Source organism: Euleptes europaea, chromosome 2 (genome assembly GCF_029931775.1).
Source record: "Euleptes europaea isolate rEulEur1 chromosome 2, rEulEur1.hap1, whole genome shotgun sequence".
Taxonomy (NCBI): Eukaryota; Metazoa; Chordata; class Lepidosauria; order Squamata; family Sphaerodactylidae; genus Euleptes; species Euleptes europaea.
Window position 1 is genome coordinate 26,694,100 of NC_079313.1, and position 25,004 is coordinate 26,719,103.

Sequence of the window (25,004 nt, forward strand, 5' to 3'; positions counted from 1 at the left end):
TTAAGTTCCAGTGCAAAAAGAGTGCCTGTATGCAAATGAGCATTTAGGCATCCGAACTGCCTGCTGGAAGAAACTGTTGACATGCTTCTCCTCCTCCATAGTATGATGGACTGTCTGTTAAACAGACCAAACCTCTGCTTCTTACAGTTCTTTGAAGGAAGATACTCATTGGCAACTAAGGAGCAAGAATTAGCCTTGCCACTGGAGGCTGCTTTTGAACAAGGAAGCTCCATCTGTACAGCAGTGATGTCCTTGGGGGCTGAATGACATCAGTCTCTCCAACAAACTGCCATAACATGTCAGGGGGGTATTTGGGCTGTAGTTGGGGGGGGGGGTTATGTCACAAAGTCCTGCTCTGTGGAAAGAAATCCTTCCATCCGCAGAAACGCTCCAGTGGATCCATTTGGTACAGCAGTCTTATAGTCAATAGGATTAGACGGGTGTGTCACTCTGCTTAGGACTGCACTATCTGTAGCAGGGTAAAAATGGACTCAAGAAGGCAATCTTGTGTTGATGCAGAGATAAATCTGCAGGTCCCCCCCCCCAAGTTTATACCAAAACCTTAAAATCATTTCCCCAACAACAGGACTAGCTGGAATAAAGGATTTCTTAAAAATAATGTCTAACTGGTAAAGTTGAGACTTCAGTCTATAAATCTTATTATAAACTTTTGATCTATATGGCTGTCTCTTCTTAATTTTGGCATCTGCTGTAGAGGAGTAACAGTACAATCCTAAGGAATGTTACACTCTTCTAAGCCCACTGAAATCAATGGACTGAGAAGGGTGTAACTCTACTTAGGGTTTCGCTGTAAAAGCGCCATCTATGCTTAGTGATGGAATATTCCAACTCACAGTAGTACTTATGGCAATCTGTGATTTAACACCACCCACAACAGAAATTCTTAGTGATGTTTTTTACTGAAGCATATTTCCTTTGTATTACAGCAAGGAGCGGCTGAAACTTCAAAGCATACAAGCTCAGTTAACTATACCAATGTCTTTAGTGGTCTCTTCCAGCACATTTTTGTTTATCTCAAAGCTCAATTCCTGCATTAGTTTGGAAACAGAATCTTCTCCATCTCCTCCTGCAGCACACTCCACTATTCCTTCCACTTTAGCACACAGCTGTTCAGAAGGCTTAACAATGGTCACCACATGGCCATTGTTACTGTAAATATGATTGTTCTTCATCCTTAGTTTGGGAGCAGGAAGGACCTGTTAAGAAATAAAAATATTTTCATAAAACCTTTGATTTTTAAGCTTAGACAAACTGCCTAAAGAAACTTTAAAAACCATCTTCCCATCCTCTCTTCCATAATGTGATTTACACAAATATAATATGGCAACCTGTTTCCTACAATGATTTTACCTTAATGTTTATTCCACCAAAGCTACTACGTGAACCATCACTGGTTCTGAAGTTACTGCAGTGGTGAATTTTGTTACCCTCCAAAGTAGCCGTGCTTCCTGGATACAATTCAACTCCAGCTCCCTGAATACAAAGGCAAAAACAGTTTCATTTAATTGTGATTAACATGAATAGTTCTTTGCATAACTTAGTGGCTTGCTGGTGAATGAATACAGGACTGATGCGAAGCATTCAGAACCTATAAGCAACTTAGAATCATAGAGTTGGAAGGGACCACCAGGGTCATCTAGTCCAACCCCCTGAACAATGCAGGAAATTCACAACTACCTCCCCACCCTCCACCCCCAGTGACCAGCAGATTGCCAACATGCCCTCACTCTCATCATCTGCCTAAGGTCACAGAATCAGCATTGCTGACAGATGGCCATCTAACCTCTTCTTAAAAACCTCCATGGAAGGAGAGCTTACCGCCTCCTGAGGAAGCCTGTTCCACTGAGGAACTTACAGAAGAGGAACTTGAAATGTGCATAGAAGGTAGTGGGCCATAGCCCCACTTGGCTTTGTGCAGTGTGCATGGCCATCAGGTCTTGTTGCCACAACCACCACACACAACATGGGCTGGGGAGAGATTGGTATACCTCAGAAATCAGATTTGATCCACAGACTTCCTGTTTCCAAACTACTAGAGGATTGCTCATGTGATCTATCCTTGCTTGTAAATGAATTTTAAAAATGGCCTTATAAGGACCAGTCTATACCAGCAGCAGAATTAGGTGGTGAATTTTTCACTGGACTTAAAGCTGCAAGGGGTGTGTGCGTGTTTGAATATGAATATTCTCCCATATTAAAAGCCAAAACAATTCACACGAAGAAAAGCTTGTGGCTGAAAGCTAGACTATATCACTCTGCCTGGTATTGAAGCTTTCTATACAGTATGGAGGTTTTATATTTAACCGAAAATGGGAGAGCTGCCACTATAGAAAAGACCTCTTCTCTCATGGCCTCACTCCAGCAAATGAGGTAGGGCCTCTGATGCAAATCTTAACATTTGCATTGTTTAAGAGAGAAGGCAGTCTTTATAATACCAAGTTAGATTTGAAGGGCCGCACTGGCCCTCTGAATTGGGGCAGGTTTTTTAAAACTGGCAGGATAGATCTTTGTGTAGATTTATCAGTTGGCAGCCTTTACCACAGTTACAGAAGAAAAATGAAGAGCTAAGGTTTATTTTGCAAAACTTTCACTTGTATTTCCCAATTAAAACAGATCAATATTTGTAAAGTATCTTTGCTGCTTTGTATAAGCACTTTAAATTTTTATACATGGAGGTCAGATCTGTTAGCTTGAACAAGGGCTTCTTCAATTGTGTAATGGACTGGTTAGTAATGTAAGAACTGTTCACAAAAAAGGTGCAAAATACACCTTTCTGGATGGTTTTTTTGGGTCTGATTTGTGCTTCCATTTTTTAAAAGGCTCAAGTTGGTTTATTGGTTACTGTATCTACAAACTGCTTCGAACATTGTGGGAAAGTGCTATACAAATACTTTAAACACTATACAACATAATGAATTGGAACAAAGTACCTGAGCGCCTGTAATCTCACAGTTTGTAACTGTCAGAGAAGCCCCAGCAAGTACGCAGACTCCGGTTCCTTCACATTTCAGTATACAATTCTCCAATACTGTGTGTCCAGAATCAACTACTATAATACCATCAACAGTTCCTTGCTGTATCAAAGTAATGTTCATTAATTTTATATTCTGAGCCCTGGAAACTACAAAATTCTCATGGGAAGGGTTTGAAACAACCATTATTTCCTCTGGTCTTCCAACTCCTAAACAAAATGGGGAAAAGCCCTAATTAAAACTGGCTAAATGTATTAATACACACGAAAGGAGAGGCAAGAGGAGGGAATGCAAAATGAAATAAAAGAAACATGAATAAATGGCTAAGTAACTTTGATAGGGACTGGCAATGAGATTTTTAAGTATTCCAAAATAGACTTAACATTTGGAACAATTTCTTACAGTTGTAATAAGAACATGGATAGATGTGACACAAATCATCTATACCAGGGGTGTCAAACTCAGTTATGAGGACCAGATGTGACATAATTGTCACTTGGTCAGGACGGGCCATGCCTCACCAGCCCAGATTGAGAGTGGGGGGAGGGCTGGCTCGTGGGCCAGATAAGAGCTCTCAAGAGGCCGGATCAAGCCCTCGGGCCTTATGTTTGACACCCCTGATTTATACCATTCCTTTTCTATCTCTCCACTCATCCTCTATCCCTGTTGAACTTCTGAGTCCATAGCTTGCTCCTAAGTTCAGGCCCTACTGTAAGGAAAAGTAGCCAGTCTATTGATCTTAAGCAATTCACTCTACTTTAAACTCTGAAAATGTGAGCCTTGCTGTGACCAGTCTTTAATCAGTCAAATATTTCCTTTGTTTTCATAATCAGTTGATTAAAAATTACACAGGCTGTTTCTAATCTGGTAACTGTATATGCAAAGAAATAAAGAAGTATAATAGCCACCTTTAATGACAATATCTTCAGTTAACATTGAAAGATTTCCTGCTTTATATTCTCCTGGGAAAATAAGCACACTATCTCCACTGTAACAGTTGTCCAAAGCCAAGTTTAAGTTTTCTTCAACAGCATGATGTGTGTCAGTGGATAGTTCTTTAACCTGACAATAAAATACATTGAGGAATTATTAATCTTTCAATTAATTCATCAATCAGTCTTCTGTAGAGAAATATTACTTATTGATCTCTTTGACTAACAGAATATCAGCAAATCTGCGTAATCCAGAATTCAGCATTCGTGGATGGTATCTGAGATACCCTGGTGCAGATTTTTATTCAGGACATGTATATACTGCATTTCCACTACTATAGCAGGCAGCTGTTCCTGGCAGCATACAAAGCCAGTAACAAGAGTGGTCAGCATTTCCAAACCTGGAACTCATTTTTATGTGGCAGAATATGACCCACTGAAGCTGTATACATCTGCCAGAGTCATGACAGCAGTCATGTAACTTTACAGTCACGTGACAGGAAGAAGAGCCAGAGTTCTGTTGGCCATTAAGAACATAAGAAAAGCCCTGCTGGATCAGACCAAGGCCCATCATCCAGCATTTTGTTCACACAGAGGCCAACTAGGTGTCTCTAGGAAGCCCACAAACAAGACGACTGCGGCAGCATTATCCTGCCTGTGTTCCAAAGCACCTAATATAATAGGCATGCTCCTCTGATCCTGGAGAGAATAGGTATGCATCATGACTAGTATCCTTTTACTAGTAGCCATGAATAGCCCTATCCTCCACGAACACGTCCACTCCCCTCTTAAAGGCTTCCAAGTTGGCAGCCATCACCACATCTTGGGGCAGGGAGTTCCACAATTGAACTAGGCATTGTGTGAAGAAATATTTCCTTTTATGTTTTGAATTTCTCACCCTACAGCTTCAGCAGGTGACCCCACGTTCTGGAATTATGGCAGAGGGAGAAAAGCTTCTCCCTGTCCACTCATTCCATACCATGCATAATTTTATATACCTCTCATTCAGAGCAACAAACTGGCCACTGTGTGAAACAATGCTGAACTAGAATCAATCACTGGTCTGATGCAGCAGGGTACCTTTTATGTTTAAAAGACAGACATTTCTTCATTCTATGTGAGCTCAGGTAACATAGTAAGAGGCTAAGATATAAATCAGAAAGTCTTCTCTCTGTGATGAACTTGTTAAACTGACCTTAAGCAAACCACTCTCTCTTGTCCTCTTGCACTGGCAACTCTTCTACTTTACAGGACTGAATTACAACAGTATTTGAAAGAGTTACACCAATGCTAAATATTAATAGGTTGTATCAAAAACAGCATTTGTTTCATTCAGGCAAGGGTGGATGATGCTGTCTTGCCCTTCTTCCTGAAGCCCTCCTCCCACCCTCAGGCACATCTTACGTCGCTTCCAAAAGTCTCCTAATCCCCAGAATCAGCTTAGGGGTAGAAATAAAGAGCAACACTCAGAAAGGAAAGGTAGCAAAGCTTCCTTCTGTGATCTTCATCTATTAGCAAAAGAGCAGACGGCATCTGTTATTAAATCCTAGCCAAAGAAACAATGGGATTTAAATGATAGAAAATTATCATTAGGGAAGCTATACAAGGAATTCAACAATGAAACAAACTGTCTTGGGAGATTTTACAATCTCTTTTCTTTAACATCTTTCACAGAATCTGCTCGTAGTTAAAATCAGCGCCCTCTAAAGTAAGTCCAAGCTAATTTTTGTTAAAACGGTAGTGATCGGCCTCAACCTTGAGGTCCCAATGAGAAATCAGTGAAGCTTTTTTTGTTGTTGTTTACACCTGATTTTCACTGTTGTTCTCACACAGCTTTCTTCCACAAACTTTGCAAGTCTTGGATACTGTTTTCTGTGTACAGCACACACTTGTTTCTTCTGGTATTAAACTAGGCTGTACTTTGCACTTGATTGGCTTTAGCATTTCAAAACATAAATCACAGAAAATCTGGGCACATTCTCTGATAAACTATTAAGTAGGGGGAGGTCAAGTCATGTTTTTTAAAAAAATCAGAAAACAGTGTTGAAACCAGGACCAAGATGAGAACCATTCTGAAGTGTCACATTATTCAATAAAACAACAGTACTGAAACACCATTCCTCATCCCCTTATTATTAAACCATGTAGCCACCTGTGAAGGCAGACAAAAAAAGCAAGTGAATGCTAAATTAAAAGCCCCTCCTATGAAACACAGGTGATGGTATTCCAACCGTTCCAGCTATAAAGTTTCCAGGAACTGGCAACAGCTAATTCTGTGTTGCAGCAAAGGAAAAGCGCCTCACAGTTTACAGTGTGAGAGATTAAGAAACATTCCTGGTTGTCTGGTAGAAGACAAGATGCAGCAGTCGCGGTATGCTGTGGAAGGAGTCCATCGGTGAATTTTGCATGCAGCTTTTACAACCACAAACACTATGCTATCCCTGCCCACTCATATTGCCTTATGAATGAAAATGTTCATACCATTTCCACTGCTGTAGTTTTTGCAACAACGTAAGTTACAGTTTTCCCATCATCTCTGCTTCCTTTCCTACGTCTCAATATTCTTGGGGTCAGAGGTCCATGAGCCCTGAAAATTAAAATCAATTCCAAACGACAATTAGTGTTAGACAAAATATTCTGTGGATGCATGTAAAGCAGACTGACTTCAAGTATACTTAATACTGCATCTGTTTCAGATTTAAACAGATACAGACATTTAAGCCTAAACAATATCCCTATACACAATGAACATACCAGAAATGTCTGGCACTGTAAAGCCTTCAAACTGAAAAGTGAACAAAGATGAAATATTCACATTCCTGCTTTTTTGCCAGACAACTTCATTTACAACTGAGACAATACACTGTAACCCCTAGAAATGTATGTCACGATTCTGAACTTACAACTGGTTTCTCTGGAAGAATCAAAATTTGAATTTCAGCTATTTAAACAATATTCAAAACATAGCTAGGTTTAAAATTGACTAGAAAGTCCTGGGTCAAAGCTGGCTAATGAATTGTCACAAACTGGAATTCTAAAGGCGATGTGCTCCATGTTCTCATCCCTCCAGTAATTTCCACAATTTTGTTTTAGAGATTTCCACCAGTTTCAATGGAACTTGCTACCTGATAAGTGATAATTCCACTGAATTTTGTATTAATTCAATAGTTCTAGTGGGGAGGATAAAGAAAGCAGATATGGATACATGATTGGACCTAGTGGTTCATTCCTGTGAGCTGCTGTACAAGATAGCAAAAGTCATAGTAAATGTACATTTGCTGATGTCAAGCCAGCAAAACTTCATAGAAGGGTATAGTACTTTAGGACACGTGGGGGGTGTTCAGGCAGTAATATGTCAAATGAAATTACCTCAGGCGTAGATCTTCCCATATTTTCAACAATCCACATAGCATTATTAGTTCATAGTATTTTTTCCAACATTCAACAGCTTCTTCTGCTGTGGGCTCTTCCTTAATATTACTTTGGTAATGAATCAATTCCAAATGCATGCTCTTGTACTTCTCCAGATTTCTCCTAAAACGGTGTGCAATTGGAGCAGGGATAATCCCATTCTGAATGTCACACCAACTAAGAAGAATTAAGAAAGTTACAAATTCTTTCTTTTGAAATTGTATAGAGGAAAACTAACATGTACCGTATTTTTCGCTCCATAACACGCACTTTTTTCCTCCTCAAAAGTGAGGGGAAACGTCTGTGCGTGTTATGGAGCAAATGTGCGCACAGAGCCGGCTGGGCGCGCTGGAACGACGCAAGCCGGCTCTGTGCACCCCGTTCCAGTGCGCCCAGCCGGCTCTGGGCGCCTCGGCGGGGCGCACAGAGCCAGCTGGGCACACTAGAGCAACGAGCCGTCTTTCCCTGCCTGCCTCCCAGCTGGGAGGCGGGCGGGGCGCACAGAGACAGCTCGAGTCGTTCCAGCGCGCCCAGCCGGCTCTATGCGCCCCGGGCTGGGAGGCGGGCGGGGAAAGACGGGTCGCTGTTCCAGTGCGAGCTGGCTTTCTCCGCCCTGACGGCCAGCTGGGGTGGGGTGTGTGTGTTATGGTCAGGTGCGTGCTATGGAGCAAAAAATACAGTAGTTCTCATCAAACGTCAATGCCATGGTAAACATCACAACAGTATCAATTCATGATGGAATGCTGCCCCAGTAGAGACAGAGAGAAGGGTTCTAATTTTCTATATTCAGGAAAGTAAACGAGGGATCAAGAGGAAGTATTGCAGCATCTGAACCTTCAGCTCTAGAAGTCTGAAGTGAGGCCATCCAGCCACATGTTTTCTACTTCATTTTGGCATTTGTGAGAATTAGGGTTAAGGAATGTACTTACATTTTGATTCTCTCTTCTATCAGTGCAGCATAGGTTTCACTGTTTTCATCATCATCCCAGTCTCTCCAAAGGAAGTCATAGAAAAACCTAAAAACCCATACAAGCATTACAATGAAATTGTCATTTTATATTGCGTGAACTTATGCTAGAACAAAAATCAAGGACAGTCTCTGCCAGATAGCCTACAGTCTAGTAAAAATAATATGCAGCAGGCAAAAAAGGGAAAAAACTAGGATAAAACTTTATAAAATGCAATTTGTTAATGCTGCTACAAAACATCCTCATGCAGAAAAGTCAGTATATTTATGGACCAACTATTCTTTGATGTCAGCTTTTCATTTGTTCATCGGGATCAATTTGCTAAAAAATGCTTTATTAGATAAAAGATCAAAATAATAATATTTTCTTTGCTAACAATAACCTTTTTTTGGGGGGGCAGGACTGCATCAGCTAAAATGTATTTTCTTCTTTTATGTCTAATACTTTTGTTCTCCCTGATTTCGTCAAACATTTTGCTTTATTAAAATACAAATGGGGGGACCCACAAAGACTTGTGGGGGGCATCTCACCACCATTTTTTCTTTCCCTTCCCTGAAAGCCCCTGTGGCCTTTCCTCTTTTATTGCTTCCTTCTTATCCACCAACCAGCCTTTCACTGTCTTCAGCTTTCCCTCCCTCACTGGCAGCCTCTACCCAGGGGGGTGGGGAACCCACTTGCATAGGGAACTTCATTTCTCCTTGCATACCCTTCCCCACACTATTTGCTCCTCCTGGCAGTCCCATATCTTTATCTTTCCTTGCTTCCTTTTCTCCTTATTAACAATCAATTTTTACCTGCCCCTCCATCCTCATCTGTATTTACTATTGATTTACTTTATTTATACATCGCCATTGAACAAAGCAGCTTACATCATTCTCCTCTCTTTCATTTTATCTTTACAACAACCCTGTGAGGCAGATTAGGCTGAGAGTGTGTGACTGGCCCAAGGTTACCCAGTGAGCTTCCACAGCAGAGGATTTGAACCTGGGTCTCCCAGATCCTATTCTGATATTCTAATCACCACGTTGTACTGGCTTTCCTAGGGTGGCTGCTATTGAACAGTAGTAAGCAGCGAGGCCTGGGTGAGTTATGCAAGTAGGGTAAGTAGCAAGCTGCCTGATGCTGCTGGGTCTGGCCCCAATGAATCCTTCCTCAAAGGCCCAAACAGCCCTGCAAAGGGCCCTGTTCCTTCTCTGCCTTTTCCTGACAGAAACTAAGGCTGGAAGGCTGGCAAAACTGTTGTGGTTCCCTAGCAACAACCACTAAGGACATACATTGTTTAAAGCTATAGGAATTGTTTCTATTATTTGGGAGGGATTATTCCCCCAATGTACTTAAAAAAAAAAAGATTTCAGATTTTTCTGCAAACCTTTTTTAGGTTTGCAGAAAATCAGTCTCATCTGTCCATGGAATTGTCTTTTCAACTCTATTTGTGTATATGCAGATGATCAATCACCCTAATGCATGGTTATTGTGTAACAGGAAAAATAGTAATGCCTGAAGAGACTCCAGAGTCTGAAACAAAACAAAGAAATTACACAAACTTAAAATGAAGCTAGAATTTATTTTGAGACAGGCAGGCACATAAACCACCTGTACAACAGAAATGGAGTAATAAATTGGAATATAAACTATATGAAAAGAAATGGGTATTTATACTCACAAAGGGTTCTAATTTTACTATAAGCCTTACGTTTAGGAAAACTTATTTAAAATGATACGCATGTGGCATCTTTCTCCCAACAGAATACAAAAAATGATGAACCTTGACAAAGATGCTAGTAGTTGTTGGTACTGTAACCTTGCCAAAGCCGATTTCCTACACATGTGGTAGGGTTGTAGAAGAGCTAAGGTATACTGGAAGAAAGTGATCCTATAGCTAAGAGCCTCGAAATAAATATCCCAGCAAATCATGAGACCATTTTACTAAATTATATACCAGATATACAAAAAGATCTACAAGTCATATTCCTTCATATGTTAATTATAGCTAGAATTAACTTTGCAAGATATTGGAAATGAAACAAATTCATGGATATAAACAATTGGATAGAGAAGGTTAAACAAACATACGTATTAATTAAGCTGACATTATAAAAATGATAAAGATATTGAAGAGCTAGATGCTGTCTGGATCCTAATATTCTCCAGAATGGAAAACTTTGAAAAATCTAGAACGTGGATAGAAGATGAGTAATGTTTTTTGCTGGCTTTAATATGTATAGCTGAGTTAGTTATCCTTTATTATTATTACTTTTATCTGTAACGGTATGTAAATTTGACTGATATTTTTGTTTCTTTTTATTTCCCCCAATTTTATGTATGTAATTTTATGTATGTAATAAAGTTTATTTAAAAAAAGAAAAAGAAAAAGAAAAAAAGAGGAAGGAAGGCACTTCTAACAGATCTGACCCTGTTTGATTGGTGGAATACCAATTGTTCCTCTACATCTTCTCAAAAGTAGTAGGATCAATTACATGTTTTATGCCAACACAGCTTTTTTCTTATACAGAGAAAACTTGGATGAACTAGATTACATTTAAAACAAAAATTAGTGTGCTTTTATAAATAAAGTAAAATGTCTGCTGAGAGTCTTCTGAAAACTATACTTTAAATAATGTTAAGTGATATGACTTGACCTTCATGTCACAGCATATGACATATGTTAGGAACTTGCCATTCCAAAGCAAGAAGCACCAAATTAATTGTAAGAATCAAAGTACCGTATATACTCGCATATAAGCTGAGTTTTTCAGCCCAAAAAAAGGGCTGAAAAAGCCGGCCTCGGCTTATACGCGGGTCAATACGGTAGAGGGGGGAGGGAGGAGGGAACTTACCGCTGCCGAGCCTGCGTCGTTTTCTGCCGCCGGGAGTGGCCTCCTGCGGCTGCACGGAGGCTGCCCGGCCCCCGCCCGGCCGCGCCGCCGCTTCTCGTGGCCGGGAGCGGCCTGGGGCGGCCTCCTGCGGCTGCAGGAAGGCTGCCCCGGCCCCCGCCCGGCTGCGCCACCACTTCCTGGGGCCGGGAGCGGCCTGGGGCGGCCTCCTGCGGCTGCAGGAAGGCTGCCCCGGCCCCCGCCCGGCCGCGCCGCCGCTTCTCGTGGCCGGGAGCGGCCTGGGGCGGCCTCCTGCGGCTGCAGGAAGGCTGCCCCGGCCCCCGCCCGGCCGCGCCGCTGCTTCTCGTGGCCGGGAACGGCCTGGGGCGGCCTCCTGCGGCTGCAGGGAGGCTGCCCCGGCCCCCGCCCGGCCGCGCCGCCGCTTCCTGGGGCTGGGAGCGGCCTGGGGCGGCCTCCTGCGGCTGCAGGGAGGCTGCCCCGGCCCCTGCCCGGCCACGCCGCCGCTTCCTGGGGCCGGGAGTGGCCTGGGGCGGCCTCCTGCAACTGCAGGGAGGCTGCCCCGGCTCCTGCCGAGTTCACCGCCGCCACCAGGCCTGCGCCGCTTGCTCCCGGGAGCCCGGACAGGTAAGTCTGCGGGGGGGGAGGGGTTATAAGCCGACCCTCGGCTTATACGCGGGTGCCTAATTTTTCCCCATTTTTGGGGAGAAATTAGGCACCTCGGCTTATACGCGGGTCGGCTTATGCACGGGTATATACGGTAAGCCCCCAGGGGAATAATGTTTCTAGTCAGCCATGGCTCCACATGACAAGCTAGTGAGACAACATAGATCTGACAATAAGTACTTCATTCTTCAGGAATATAAAATTGAAGCAATTCTCACAACTTCTAGAGACCACAAGTTTGTAATGATAAGACATTACAGCATTACATTAAGACATTAGGCATTACAGCCTAAAACAGTAGCGTTAAAAGTTTTTTGTGTATCAAAGGTGGGCTCCATATTGAATTCATCAATATGGAAAATCTACTAATTGAAGACAGAAGACCTTTGTTATTGTCTAATAACAGAAGGAGCATTCATATACCACAAGTTTTGTTAAAAATGGTTCTTTGAGATACTGAAGTATGGCAGTATGTGACATCTTTAGGCTTGGCTTTATCGATCAGCATGATATTTTGTGATACTCTGGTTAAAATGGTATATCAGTAGAATTTAGCAAGGATGTATTATAATCAAGAAGGAAAATGTCTTTGTCTTATATATGTTAATGACTGCCACCCTTGTTTTCTCAAAAGTTTGGAAACTTAGCCATCCCCATGAAAAATGGATAGGGGGAAAGTTAAAGGATTTTGTCATGTTACTTAAACTCATGGCTTTGCAAAAGATACCATAATATTCTTAAACTATTAAAAGTTTGGAAAAGAGATGATCATTCGGATGGATACTATGTAAATATGGTATTTTATGTTGTATTGATAATGACAGATTGTATATGTAAAAAGCTTTGTAAGTCGCCTTAAGCTCCAATAAGGAAGAAAGGCAGCTGATAATTTTTTAAATTTTATATTGTTTGTTTATTTAAAACATTTATCTTCTACTGTATTTCTTTTATTTAACTGCTGAATGATAATAAAAAACGGTTAGGATGTGAAGAATGGTTAGGATGTTAACTGATCGCCAGCAAGCTTGTTAAAGTTTAAGGCTCTGTAACTTCATTAAAGAATTTTGCACAGTATTTACATTTCACTTCTGCCATATGAAATTTTTAAAACAATATTTAGCACTTAAACAATAATAAATCCTTTTTTGGCATATTAACTGTGGAATATTAAATTAGAGAAATACGTACCTCACAGTTTCCAAAGCCTTGGCTATTTCAAACACAACCTTATCCTGTCCTTCAATAGGATAGACTTCCAGAAGAGGCACACAATGATCCATTTCCTTTAGTACTTCACCAACTAATTGTCTTGGAATATTTGCAATATTAGAAGAAAACGGTTCAGCTACAGATACAGAAACTTTGAAATTAGCAGAGGGATTCTGTGGCAGTTTGCAAATAACCTAAAAAAATTACAAAGGGGGGAAAGATTAAGTGTCACATTTGTGAATATCTCCAACAACTCTTTTGCTTTTGATGACAGAAAACTAAGTTTACTTATACAATTACACATTAAGACTTTAACTCTTTTAAACACCAAATTATTTATCCTATACAGATCATATGCAGGGAACATGAAGAGTGGAAGGTGTGGTGAGTTGACAGCAGATATAGAATGAAATTAATCAATGTGAAAAGGAAAAGGATAAGTAAGGAATCCAACTGACCATAAACAGGGCTCATTTCATTGCCTATTGCTACCCCACATACACTGACATCTCCTTTAAGGGAGGGTACAGTCAGTATGTAATCGGTCCCAGCAAGTAAGTCAGGCTGGACTGCACAAGAATAAACCAGCACTGTAATTCAAACTTCACTAATTATATTATACATTCTCAACTATAATAACCCGATAGTATTCAACAGACAACTGTAAATGTGAGTTGCACTACACTAAGAACAAAGAAAAACAATTAGGTGAGTCCATTCATCAGCCCAAAGTCGATAAATGTAAAGGATGTAGTTGGCAAATTGCCAACAGTCTGCTGGGAGAAGGAAGCAAAGATATACTTGATAAGTTGTAGAAGGTCCGCTGGATGAAAAACAGAAACGGGCCTTCCGGGATGTGTCAGCGTTTTCACCACTGTGTGGCTTCTTCAGCTAAAAGCTTCCACCGACAACTTTGAAAGAGCCTTCTCAATATTAACAATGGCATCATTTTGTCAGCCTAATATAAAAATTCAAACCAGCTGGACAATAGCAACACGCAAAACATAAACTTAAATTAAACTTAATTTAAATTAAACAATACTCATATCTGCATACATACCTTCCTTAGAAATATTAGGTTCGTATAAGCTTTCTAAAGAAGGTATGTATGCAGATATGAGTATTGTTTAATTTAAGTTTATGTTTTGCGTGTTGATATTGTCCAGCTGGGTTTGTATTTTTAAATTAGGCTGACAAAATGATGCCGTTCTGAATATTGAGAAGGCTTTTTCAAAGTTGCCAGTGGAAACTTTTAGCTGATTTAAAGAACTTTACAGATGAAGACAGACAAATTCTTAACCAAAAAGTAACGATACTGAAGAGTAAGAGATAACACAGGCCTTCAAGAAGTTAAAGTTAGATAAAGCTCCTGGACAGGATGGTATTGCAACTTATTACAAAGCGTTCGAACACATACTGTCTCCACATCTTCAAAATGTTTTCAATGATCTTCTCTTTGAAGGGAAAACTCCGGCATTCTGGGAAGAAGCTCATATCTCAATAATATCCAAAGACAAAAAAGAAAGCCATCTCCCGCAAGCGTATAGATCAATTTTCATGCTGAATGTAGACTAAAATTTTTAGCAACCATACTAACAGAAAGACAGAAGAGATGTATCTCTAAAATAATTCACACAGATCAAACAGGATTTATGCCTAAAAGACAGATGAAAGACAACGTAAGAGTCGTATTGGCAGCAATTAACTGTATCAAGACTACAAAAGGAAAAGGGGCTATGTTGTTTCTAGACATGGAAAACGCATTTGATAATGTCTCCTGGAACTTTCTTCATAAGATTTTGCAGCAGAGAGACTGTGGTTCATATTTTACAATGACAGTAAAGGCAATATACTCATCACACAGAGCGAGATTACTGATTAATAACTATTAACCGACAGTTTTCATATTGAGAAAGGTACAAGACAAGGCTGTCCACTTTCGCCACTATTATTCAATTTGGCCATGGAAGTGTTGGTTAATAAGATACGACTCAACTCAAATATAAAAGGACTGAAATATGAAGACCAAGAATATAAGATCAGGAGCTACGCAGACGATGTGGTACTAATTTGCCAAAATCCGAAACCATGGCTACAAGAGATCAAGCAAGAGATTGACTCTTTCAGTTACTATTCTAGATACAAATTGAATCAGAAGAAAACAAGCATGATTTTATACAATGTATCTAATGAAGAGAGACTTAACTTACAAAGTATATTACAATGTTCCATTGCTAAAACAGCTGTTAAATATCTAGGAATAAAAATACCGGCTGGAAGTAACTTGGGCAAAAATCAAAAAAGATCTTGAAAGATGGAACAGACTCCAAATTTCATGGTTGGGACGCATAGCGACTATCAAAATGAATGTCCTCCCGAGATTGAATTTCTTGTTTCAGACTCTACCAATAAACATAAGTGTCGATTTTGACAAAATGGCAACAACAGATTAACAAATTTGTGAAGGGGGAAAAAAAACCAAGAGTAAGATTTGCTGTATTGCAAGATGAAAAGATGAGAGGCGGTCTGGCACTACCAAATCTAAAACTTTATTATCAAGCTGCCACTTTGACAGTGTTAACAAACTAGATTCTGTATCCAGAGGATAGAAAAATTAGACTAGAAAAGGCCGGGTCAGATCATGGCTTTCATTACCTACTTTGGGCGAAAAATACTAAGGCATCAAAAACGGGATATGAAGAAAATGTAACGACTCATTTATTAAGTGTGTGGGACCAACTGAAGAGAATCCTCAGTCCTTCACCTCCAGCTCAGATGTCCCCGACAGAAGCATATTTGGATTTTACAAGTAGGACCAATAATTATTACATTACTTATAAGGATTTGCTAAAAAAAGATGGGCAAATAAAGTCTTTGCATGAACTGCATCAAAAAAATTTCAAGATCTCTTGGTATGTTTATTTCCAAGTAATACACTGATTAAGAACCAACTACTTACAGGGAGGGAAACCCAGGAAACCAACTGACTTTGAACAACTGGTAGCAAAACCACAAGATCATCTGCTGTCAAAAATACATCGATTACTTCTGGTCTTTGAAACAGCAGCAGAACAAGTGAAGACATGCATGGTCAAATGGATGCAGAATAAAGGTGAGATGATTCCTATGCAGACTTGGGAAAGAATGTGGATGACTGATATTAAATTCTCTTCATCACAGGCAGTAAGAGAGAACTGGTTCAAGATGTTCTACAGATGGTATTTTGTACCAAAGGACTTGCAAAAGATGTATAAATCCAGTCAGGCAAATTGTTGGAAATGTTCAGAAAAAGAAGGAATTTTTCATGATCAGTGATGGACATGTAAGATGGCTCAAAAATATTGGAAAATGATACATAGAAAAATACAAGATATAAAGGTAAAGGTCCCCTGTGCAAGCACAGGGTCATTCCTGACCCAAGGGGTGATGTCACATCCCGACGTTTACTAGGCAGACTTTGTTTACTGGGTGGTTTGCCAGTGCCTTCCCCAGCCATCTTCCCTTTATCCCCAGCAAACTGGGTCCTCGTTTGACTGACCTCGGAAGGATGGAAGGCTGAGTCAACCTTGAGCTGCCTACCTGAAACCAACTTCCATCGGGATCGAACTCAAATCGTGAACAGAGCTTGGACTGCAGTACTGCGGCTTACCACTTTGCACCATGGGGCTCCTATACAAAATATACTCCATGTTAAATGTGATCTAAATGCTAAAAATATGCTGCTTGGGATGGTCCCTGCTCAGATAACACCTATTTCAATATGCTACAACAGCGGCAGGAACTGTGTTTGCAAAACACTGGAAAGCCAAGACAGTTCCGGCACAAGCTGAATGGATTACAAAACTGAATGAGTATGCCACAATGTCAAGACTAACACATCTTCTTAGGAAAATTTCCACAGACAATTACAAACGAAAATGACAACCATTGTTTGACAGATATTCATGACTAAATCATCACGAAAGGTTGAGAAACTGACAAATGAATGATAAAATGGATTATAAAATTATAGGAGAACGGACAATAAGACCATATGAATGAGATAGTAAGACGAGAAAAACATACTACCATTGAAGAGTTAGATAAAATGATACGTGATATTGTATTTCCGAACTAAGAATTTTAATTATGATATTCATAACAATTAAGCATAGTCTTAGAGCAAAGCTAGGAGTTCAGATATCAACAATAGTGTATCTGAATACTTTTGACGTTATGCAGTTTTATAAGGTGATAGTTTGGGGTGTCACATAATTATAAGATGGGTCTGGGCACGGATGCAACATGTAAAAATACTCTATTTGTTTCCCTTTTTTTCTTTCTGTACCATTTACTGAAAAATTTAAAATAATAATAATAATAAAAGAAACATTTGAGTATCCACAGACAAACTTCAGGTGACATTTTGAGATGTTGCAAAAACCCAAAACGGAGAAAGGGAAGGAAGTGTAGACAAATGGGAGAGGGAAGGAAAAAACAGAACCAATGACAGTACATAAAAGGAAGTAGGGGCCAGCAAGGGTGGGGAGAAGAGCCAGCAGCAGGATGGCAAAGAATGGGATTTATCCTACCCTGCAAGTTCCAAATAAATACAGCAAGGGATTCTAAAATAACATTTCAAAAGTAACATGTTCAGTACAGAGCAAAAGCCTTTTGATATGAAACAGTCTTCCATCTGCTGGTGGACGCTATACAGAGAGGATCCTAGGCACAGAATTCCGAACAGAAGTCATCACAAAGAAAGCCCTGCTCTGCGCCATAGATGATCTCACCTCAGTAAACTGATATGGCGTTTGCTCAGTGTCTATGCATTTAATGACCGGGATAAATGTATGTCAAGATACTCTAAGGTATACAGGGCTCAGGCCACTCAGTGCTATAAAGGCTATAACTAGAATCAGAGTTATAAAGTATTTTACCCTATTTTTATAGAATACTGCCTTACTGGTTTTTATTGTAAACATGGATGTGTTTTTTTGCTAATTGTTAGTTACTTTGCAAAGTTAAGAAAAAATGGATAAAGGTAAGGCCTCACCCTCCTCTTAGTGAATTTTCAGAACAAACACCTGGGATAGAGTTACAGAAGGGGTAGGTAAATAAGTGTATAGAAGTTTTCTAGAAAGGCCTATAACAATTCCTTAAAGATATTAGTATTCAGGTGTCTATCTAAACTGCCTTAATAGTAATGTGAAGCTACGTAAAATGACATATTAAAGATGGATTTAATTACCTCCACAAGTACACCAACATATGGTATGGGAATTTCTTCAGAATGGACAAAAAAAAGGTCTGGATTGGTCTTCCAGACTCCAAGCCACTTCTCTTTCATCTTCAGCTTCTCCAAAAGGTATTTACTAATAGCCTCGTTGGAATCTTCTGCCTTTCAAATATAGAAGGTAAAATGTATATCGCATCATTTTAATTGTTCCTCTTTTTCAGCATTAGAAATGTGGTTGGGTAGTTTCAAAAACTAAGTACAAAACATTATCATGCTAACTAATCTGGACCACATCATGATCTCTATGGAGAGCTAATTTATAATCTATTAGTACCACTGAAAAGCCAAGTAGAAGAACAGAGAAGAAAAAACGTACCACCATGCAATGACAAACTGTTAGTTATGGACCAAAAACCCCTCTGAATCTGTCTTTTCCTCAATACATCGCCAAAATATTGCCCAGATATTACCCAAAACTGCACATACCCTCAACCTTCCAAATCAAATATTAGCTATTAATCCCTTTCATCATTATTCTTTAGCACCGTTCACCCTATGCTCTGAGTTTAACAGAAAATATACACTGTGACTGTGTAGTGAAACACTATATGACGTATACAGAGAGCAAAACTCAATTATGGGAAACAGTCATTTTAAAACTTTCATTTAATGGATATCTGCAACATCAACATTTAAAAAAATAGATCTCAATACAAAAACAAGGAAAATGTCATTCTAGCTGATACAAAATAATTAAAAACAAAACCTGAACCCAAGTCAACAAAACAGAATATTAATATATTAGACACCTCCCATGTAAATATAAAAACACAACAAATATGCATAGAATCATAGAGTTGGAAGGGATCACCAGGATCATCTAGTCTAACCCCCTGCACAATGCAGGAAATTCACAACTACCTCCCCACCACACACCCAGTTCCCAGAAGATGGCCAAGATGCCCTCCTTCTCATGAACTGCCTAAGTTCATAGAATCAGCATTGCTGACAGATGGCCATCTAGCCTCTGCTTAAAAACCTCCGGGGAAGGAGTGCTTACGTCCACCTGAGGAAGCCTGTTCCACTGAGGAACCACTCTGTAGGAAAATTCTTCCTGATGTCAAGATGGAAACTCTTCTGATTTAATTTTAACCCGTTGGTTCTGGTCCGACCTTCTGGGGCAACAGAAAACAACTCAGCACCATCCTCTATATGACAGCCCTTCAAGTACTTAAAGATGGTTATAATATCCCCTCTGTCTTCTCCTTTTCAGACTAAACAAACCCAGCTCCTTCAACCTTTCCTCATAGGATTTGATCTCCAGACCCCTCACCATCTTTGTTGCCCTCCTCTGGACATGTTCCAGCTTATCTACATCTTACTGAACACAATACTCTAGGTGAGGTCTGAGCAGAGTAAAGCTATACCATTACATCACGTGATCTGGACACTATATTTCTGTTAATGCAGCCCAAGATCGCATTTGCCTTTTTAGCTACCGCATCACACTGCTGACTCATGCTCAATGTTTGGTCTACTAAGACCCCAAGATCTTTTTCGCACACACTACTGCTAAGACAAGTCTCCCCCATCCTATAATTATGCATTTGATTTTTCCTACCTAAATGCAGAACTTTACATTTATCTCTGTTGAAGTGCATTTTATTGGTTTTAGCCCAATTCTCCAGCCTGTCAACATCATCCTGTATCCTGGCACTGTCTTCTACCGTATTTGCTACCCCTCCCAATTTAGTATCATCTGCAAATTTAATAAGCATCCACTCTATTCCTTCATCCAAATCATTTATAAAGATATTGAACAACACAGGGCCCAGGACAGATCCCTGAAGCACCCCACTAGTCACTCCTCTCCAAGTGGATGAGGAACCATTAACAAGCATTGTTTGGGTGCGATCCGTCAACCAATTAGAGATCTACCTAACAGTAACAGGATTCAAATCACATTTTTCCAATTTGTCAACAAGAATATTATGGGGAACCTTATCAAAAGCTTTACTGAAATCTAGATAAACTATGTCTATAGCACTCCCCTGATCCAGCAAGGTAGTAATTTTCTCAGAAAAGGAGGTAAGAGTAGTCTGACATGACTTGTTCTTGAGAAACCCGTGCTGATTCTTAGTAATTAGATCCATCCTTTCTAAATGCTCAAGGACTGACTGTTTGATGATGTACTATTATAATTTTTTTTAAACTGTAGGAACCACAAATCAAAAATCCATAATATCTACATTTACTCATAAGGTAAAAAAGCTTTCGCTTAGACAAATTTTCAAAAAGCTCAAGTAATTAACTGAGCCCCACTGCCTAATACAATGCTTCAGCAGCTCTGTTTCCATTCATCTCCTTACCTAGAAAATGTGAATATTAAGATAGTTTAATTGTGATGGTTGAGGATAAATTATGAAGCTGCTAGGTCCTGTAACTTGGCTTGTAACAGATTACCAATGCTTGTGATTAAGGTGCCTATTACCAACTGGTTGCAGAAGCCATCTTCCATGATGAAGACATAGGTCAAAAGACTTGAGGAACAGCTCTTCAACCTGATTTTCCCTGGGATAGTTTTCCACACCCATATGTACAACCTGGAAGGTAGGACTCTGCATTTTGGATGTGTCTGTAGCTACGTTTAATACACACCCACCACATTCACCATTTCTCTTATTTGCTTGCTCTCCCATCTTAACATTTTATACAGATACACAGTAACTGTTATTTAAAGTAAACTCTCAAAGTTCACTCACAAAACAAAACACTAGAAACGCAAACACTATTGAGGACTTCCAGTCTCTTTAAGAAAGTACAGTAAATGCCATGAACACTGTAATGTACTATACAAATGCCAAGTATTATAAAGTCTGTGTTCACATTTACCATGAGATTAGTAAGGCAAAAGCCACACTATTGGGCACAACATTCCTCCGTGGTGTGGATAGTTTGAGACCACTGCTTTAAAATCTAATGAGTCACTTTTTACAGGAAGGCAGTAAATATCTTGATTCTGGAGATGAAGAGCAACAGCAAGTATGTTTTCAACTTTCCTTTTCCCCATAGACAGATGTGTTTCGTAAAAATACAAGTAATTTTCTATACATTTCATTTTGAGGTTTAGTACTGCGTAACTTTCAATATCACATTAGATAATTAGCAGAATTAAAATGATACTGCTAGATACTAGCGCTCACTCTACACTGTGACTGTAATTAGTCCTTTCAGTACCCTATGTGTTTTGTCTCACCAATGAAGTGGATGATAGAACTTTCCATAACTTGCCAAGATGGGAATCTGTTGTAGGTAGTATGTATGATCAGGCAGAGTACCAGCATAAGTTTTAACAGTGGCACAGGAGTACTGTTTTAACTGTGTGAAGAGCATACTGTCCAAGGCAATTTATAAATCAGTGTCAGGGTTCAGGCAGTCCTACTATCTCTCCTGAAAGTAAATGCTACTTTTTAATGCTAAATGTAATGGTAAGAACATAAGAAAAGCCATGCTGGATCAGACAAATGCCCTCAAGTCCAGCAGTCTGTTCTCAGTGCCAACCAGGTGCCTTTAGGAAGCCCACAAGCAACACCACTGCAGCAAATCCTGCCTGTGTTCCACAGCACCTAATAGGCATGCTCCTCAGATACTAGAGAGAACAGGTATACATCATGACTAGTATTCATTGTGACTAGTAGCCATGGATAGCCCTGCCTTCCATGAACACATCCACTCCCCTCTTAAAGCCTTCCAAGTTGGCAGCCTATTGGTAACAGGCTAGTTGTTCAGGAATAAAGCGAAAGCTCTCTCCATGTGCTCAAACATATCCTTCTTTATCAACAAAGAGGCATAATCAAAGACCAACAATATTAAAAAAAGGGAGAATGTCCAAGAGCAACTGTGCTTACATAGTTGGGGAACTTTGCAAAGCACTTGCTGGAATGCTATTTGAAATTGACCTGAATTGTGCTTTAAATACTGCATCTCCACAGCAACATTTCTGTTTTGTGCGCAATCTTGAAGAGTCCCCCTTTCTTTGAAAGATGTAACCCTACTACACATTAAGCTGCCTTATATCAAGGTTGGTATTGCCTGCTCTGGAAGCAGCTCTCCAGGGTCTCTGGTGGGGTCTTTCACATGATCCTTTTAACTGGAAATGACAGGGATTGCACCTCCATGCCAAGCAGGTGCTCTACCACTGAGCCACAGGAAGCCCTCTCCACTTAAGATGGAGCCACTTCATAGCTACTCAAACCCTGTCTCCACACTCTGCAGATTCACATTTCTAGTCCAGTTATGAATGCTGAAAAGCTATGGCGAGGGGGGTGGGGCACAGGAATAGACAAACCAGGATAGGGTTGCCAACTGCCAGGTACTGCTGGAATTACTGAGATATAACGGACAACACACAACAGTGACAAAGTGTATCAAGTGTACAAATTAACATATAACAAATACACAATATAATACAAAACTCTGGTCCAAGGTACAAAATGCTAGTTTAAGAGCCAGTTGAAATGTTGAATTTGTCTGTACAATCTGTGTATTGACAATGTTGTATCCTGTATTGGAACCTTAATTTGAAAGACCATACACAGCTTGATCTATCAGTTTGAGAGACTGTATTTAAATTGGATAACCTTATGTGCATATAAGAGAAACTTGAACTAAATGGAACTGATGAAGAATACAGAAACGATCGTCTTCCTAGCAACTTCTATATGAAGAATTCCTTGATGCTTGGCTCTTAAAACTAGCATTTTGTACCTTGGACTTTGAAAGAGTTTTGTATTATATTGTGTGTTTGTTATACGTTAATTTGTACACTTGAGACACTTTGTCACACTTGTGTGTTGTCCGTTATATCTCAGTAATTCCAGCAATTCCTGCACTTTTCTTCCTTACCTGTGGTATCAGTGCAGTGGTGTTTATTTTGGTTGCTTAACTACCAGGTACTAGCTGGAGATCTCCTGCCGTTACAACTGATCTCCAGCCGATAGAGATCAGTTCACCTGGAGAAAATGCCTGCTTTGGCCATTGGACTCTACGCCATTGCCAGGTCCTTCCCCTCTCCAAGCCCTGCCCTCCTCAGGCTCCGCGCCTAAAACCTCCCGCCGGTGGCGAAGAGGGACCTGGCCACCCTAAACGGGGCCATTCTGAGCCCAGAGTATTGTGACAGTACCCCAGAGATCTCCCGGTAATAATTGGCTTCCAGACTGCCAGGGCAGGAATTTCTGCCTAGCTACAAGCCTGCTCTGTGCACTGGGTCACTGGGCTAAGAGTCCTGGAGTGTCAGAGTGAGCGATAAACCACGATGGGAGACACTGGATGAAACTGCAACTGTCCTGAGCCGCCTTTCTGCCTGTAATACAATCAGAGATGCATAACTTGTTGATGTATCGTCATAGCTTGAATTGGGATCAATCTCTCTTCCCCAGTATAATCGGGACTCAGAGATTTCCGCCCATTAGGGCCTCGGAGTCAGCAGCTGCAAACAAAACTGTTTTGTTGAGAACGATCTCGGGTCTCCCTCTCCCCCTGTTTGACTGCAACAGTATGGATGGTGGTTGGATTCACATAAAGTGGGGGGGGGGGCGACCGCACTGTGACGGGGAGAACCAGCATCGCTCTTCTTCACACGACGCCCATCCCTCTCCTGAGCGACGCAGTAGCCAGACGGGGAAGGAGGCGCGCTTCCCTTCCCCCCACCTCTCTCCACCTGGAGGTTCACCTTGCAGCCCTTCAGGACGCCGTCGCAGTACAGCTCCACCGTCTCCCTGCCGCTCAGGGCTCCCAGGTGCGACGGGTACTGGGCGGGCAGAGGCCCGGCTTCCTCCTCCGCCTCCCCTCCCGGGCTCAGAGAGAGCAGGCGGCGGTCCCTGGAGTTGCCGGGCGGGCCTTCGACGGCGCCCGAGGCCTGGCCGCCGGCCGCCCTTCCCTCCGCGCTCGACGCCATGGCTCCGAGCGCGCCACGAGGCCCGTTGGAGGAGCTCCCGCGCCCGCCCGGAACTACTTCCGCGAGGGGCAGCCAATGGGAGAGGCGCGGGACGGCCGTCACAAACGGTTTGAAAGAGTGGTCACCCCGGCGCGTGGCCGCTGGTCGTCTTCCGCAGCAAGTATCAACGCCCCGGACTCCTGTTGAAAGTAGTCCCGCCGTGGTGCCCCTTTCCTCCGCCTGGACCGCCGCGCTCGACGCCATGGCTCCGAGCGCGCCACGAGGCCCGTTGGAGGAGCTCGCGCGCCCGCCCGGAACTACTTCCGCGAGGGGCAGCCAATGGGAGAGGCGCGGGACGGTCGTCGCAAACGGTTTGAAAGTGTGGTCACCCTGGCGCGTGGCCGCTGGTCGTCTTCCGCAGCAAGTAGCAACGGACGTCTGTTGAAAGTAGTACCGTCGTGGCACCCCGGCCTTGCTAGAACCGGGTTCCCAACCTCCAGGTAGGGGCTGACTGGAGATCTCCCGGAATTATAACTGATCCCTGGACTGCAGAGACCAGTTCCCCAGGAGCAGATAGTGAAGTGCCCTGGTTGTCTTATAGAGTCCAATGAAGACAACTAGGAGGAGGTTAAAATAAGCAACAGTTCTTTATTTAGCTAAACAGAGACCCTGGGGTGAAATAACCCACAAATAAGATGTGCAGAGTTACCAGAGAAACAAAGGAAAGTCAGTATCATTTATGCATTCGCATGGGGCAGGCCCATGGCTGCTGACAAGCAGATTGACACACAAAAGCACCAATGCACATTAGGTGTCTACTTCACTCTAATTAGCATAACCT

The 25,004-nt window shown here is 41.3% G+C and overlaps 1 protein-coding gene across 1 annotated transcript; it reads right to left on the reverse strand.

Annotated features, from left to right (window-relative positions):
• Positions 1-980: 980 nt before the first annotated feature.
• SHCBP1L (SHC binding and spindle associated 1 like) lies at positions 981-24,184 on the reverse strand. The gene is made up of 10 exons (XM_056844713.1): positions 23,960-24,184; positions 18,241-18,390; positions 12,990-13,204; positions 8,266-8,352; positions 7,295-7,513; positions 6,407-6,512; positions 3,902-4,055; positions 2,952-3,202; positions 1,372-1,494; positions 981-1,217 (listed from the first exon to the last, which is right to left on the reverse strand). Exons 1-10 carry the CDS (start codon positions 24,182-24,184, stop codon positions 981-983), a joined length of 1,767 nt encoding a protein of 588 aa, XP_056700691.1.
• Positions 24,185-25,004: the final 820 nt, after the last annotated feature.

Coding starts and splice junctions, on each gene's coding strand:
- SHCBP1L (XM_056844713.1), bottom strand. CDS start 24,184: ATGGCGTCGAGCGCGGAGGGAAGGGCGGCCGGCGGCCAGGCCTCGGGC. Junction 13,205..18,240: donor ATGTTGGTGTACTTGTGGAG/GTAATTAAATCC, acceptor TAATTTTTTTAG/GTTATTTGCAAACTGCCACA. Junction 6,513..7,294: donor TGGGAAGATCTACGCCTGAG/GTAATTTCATTT, acceptor TTTAATTTTCAG/GGCTCATGGACCTCTGACCC.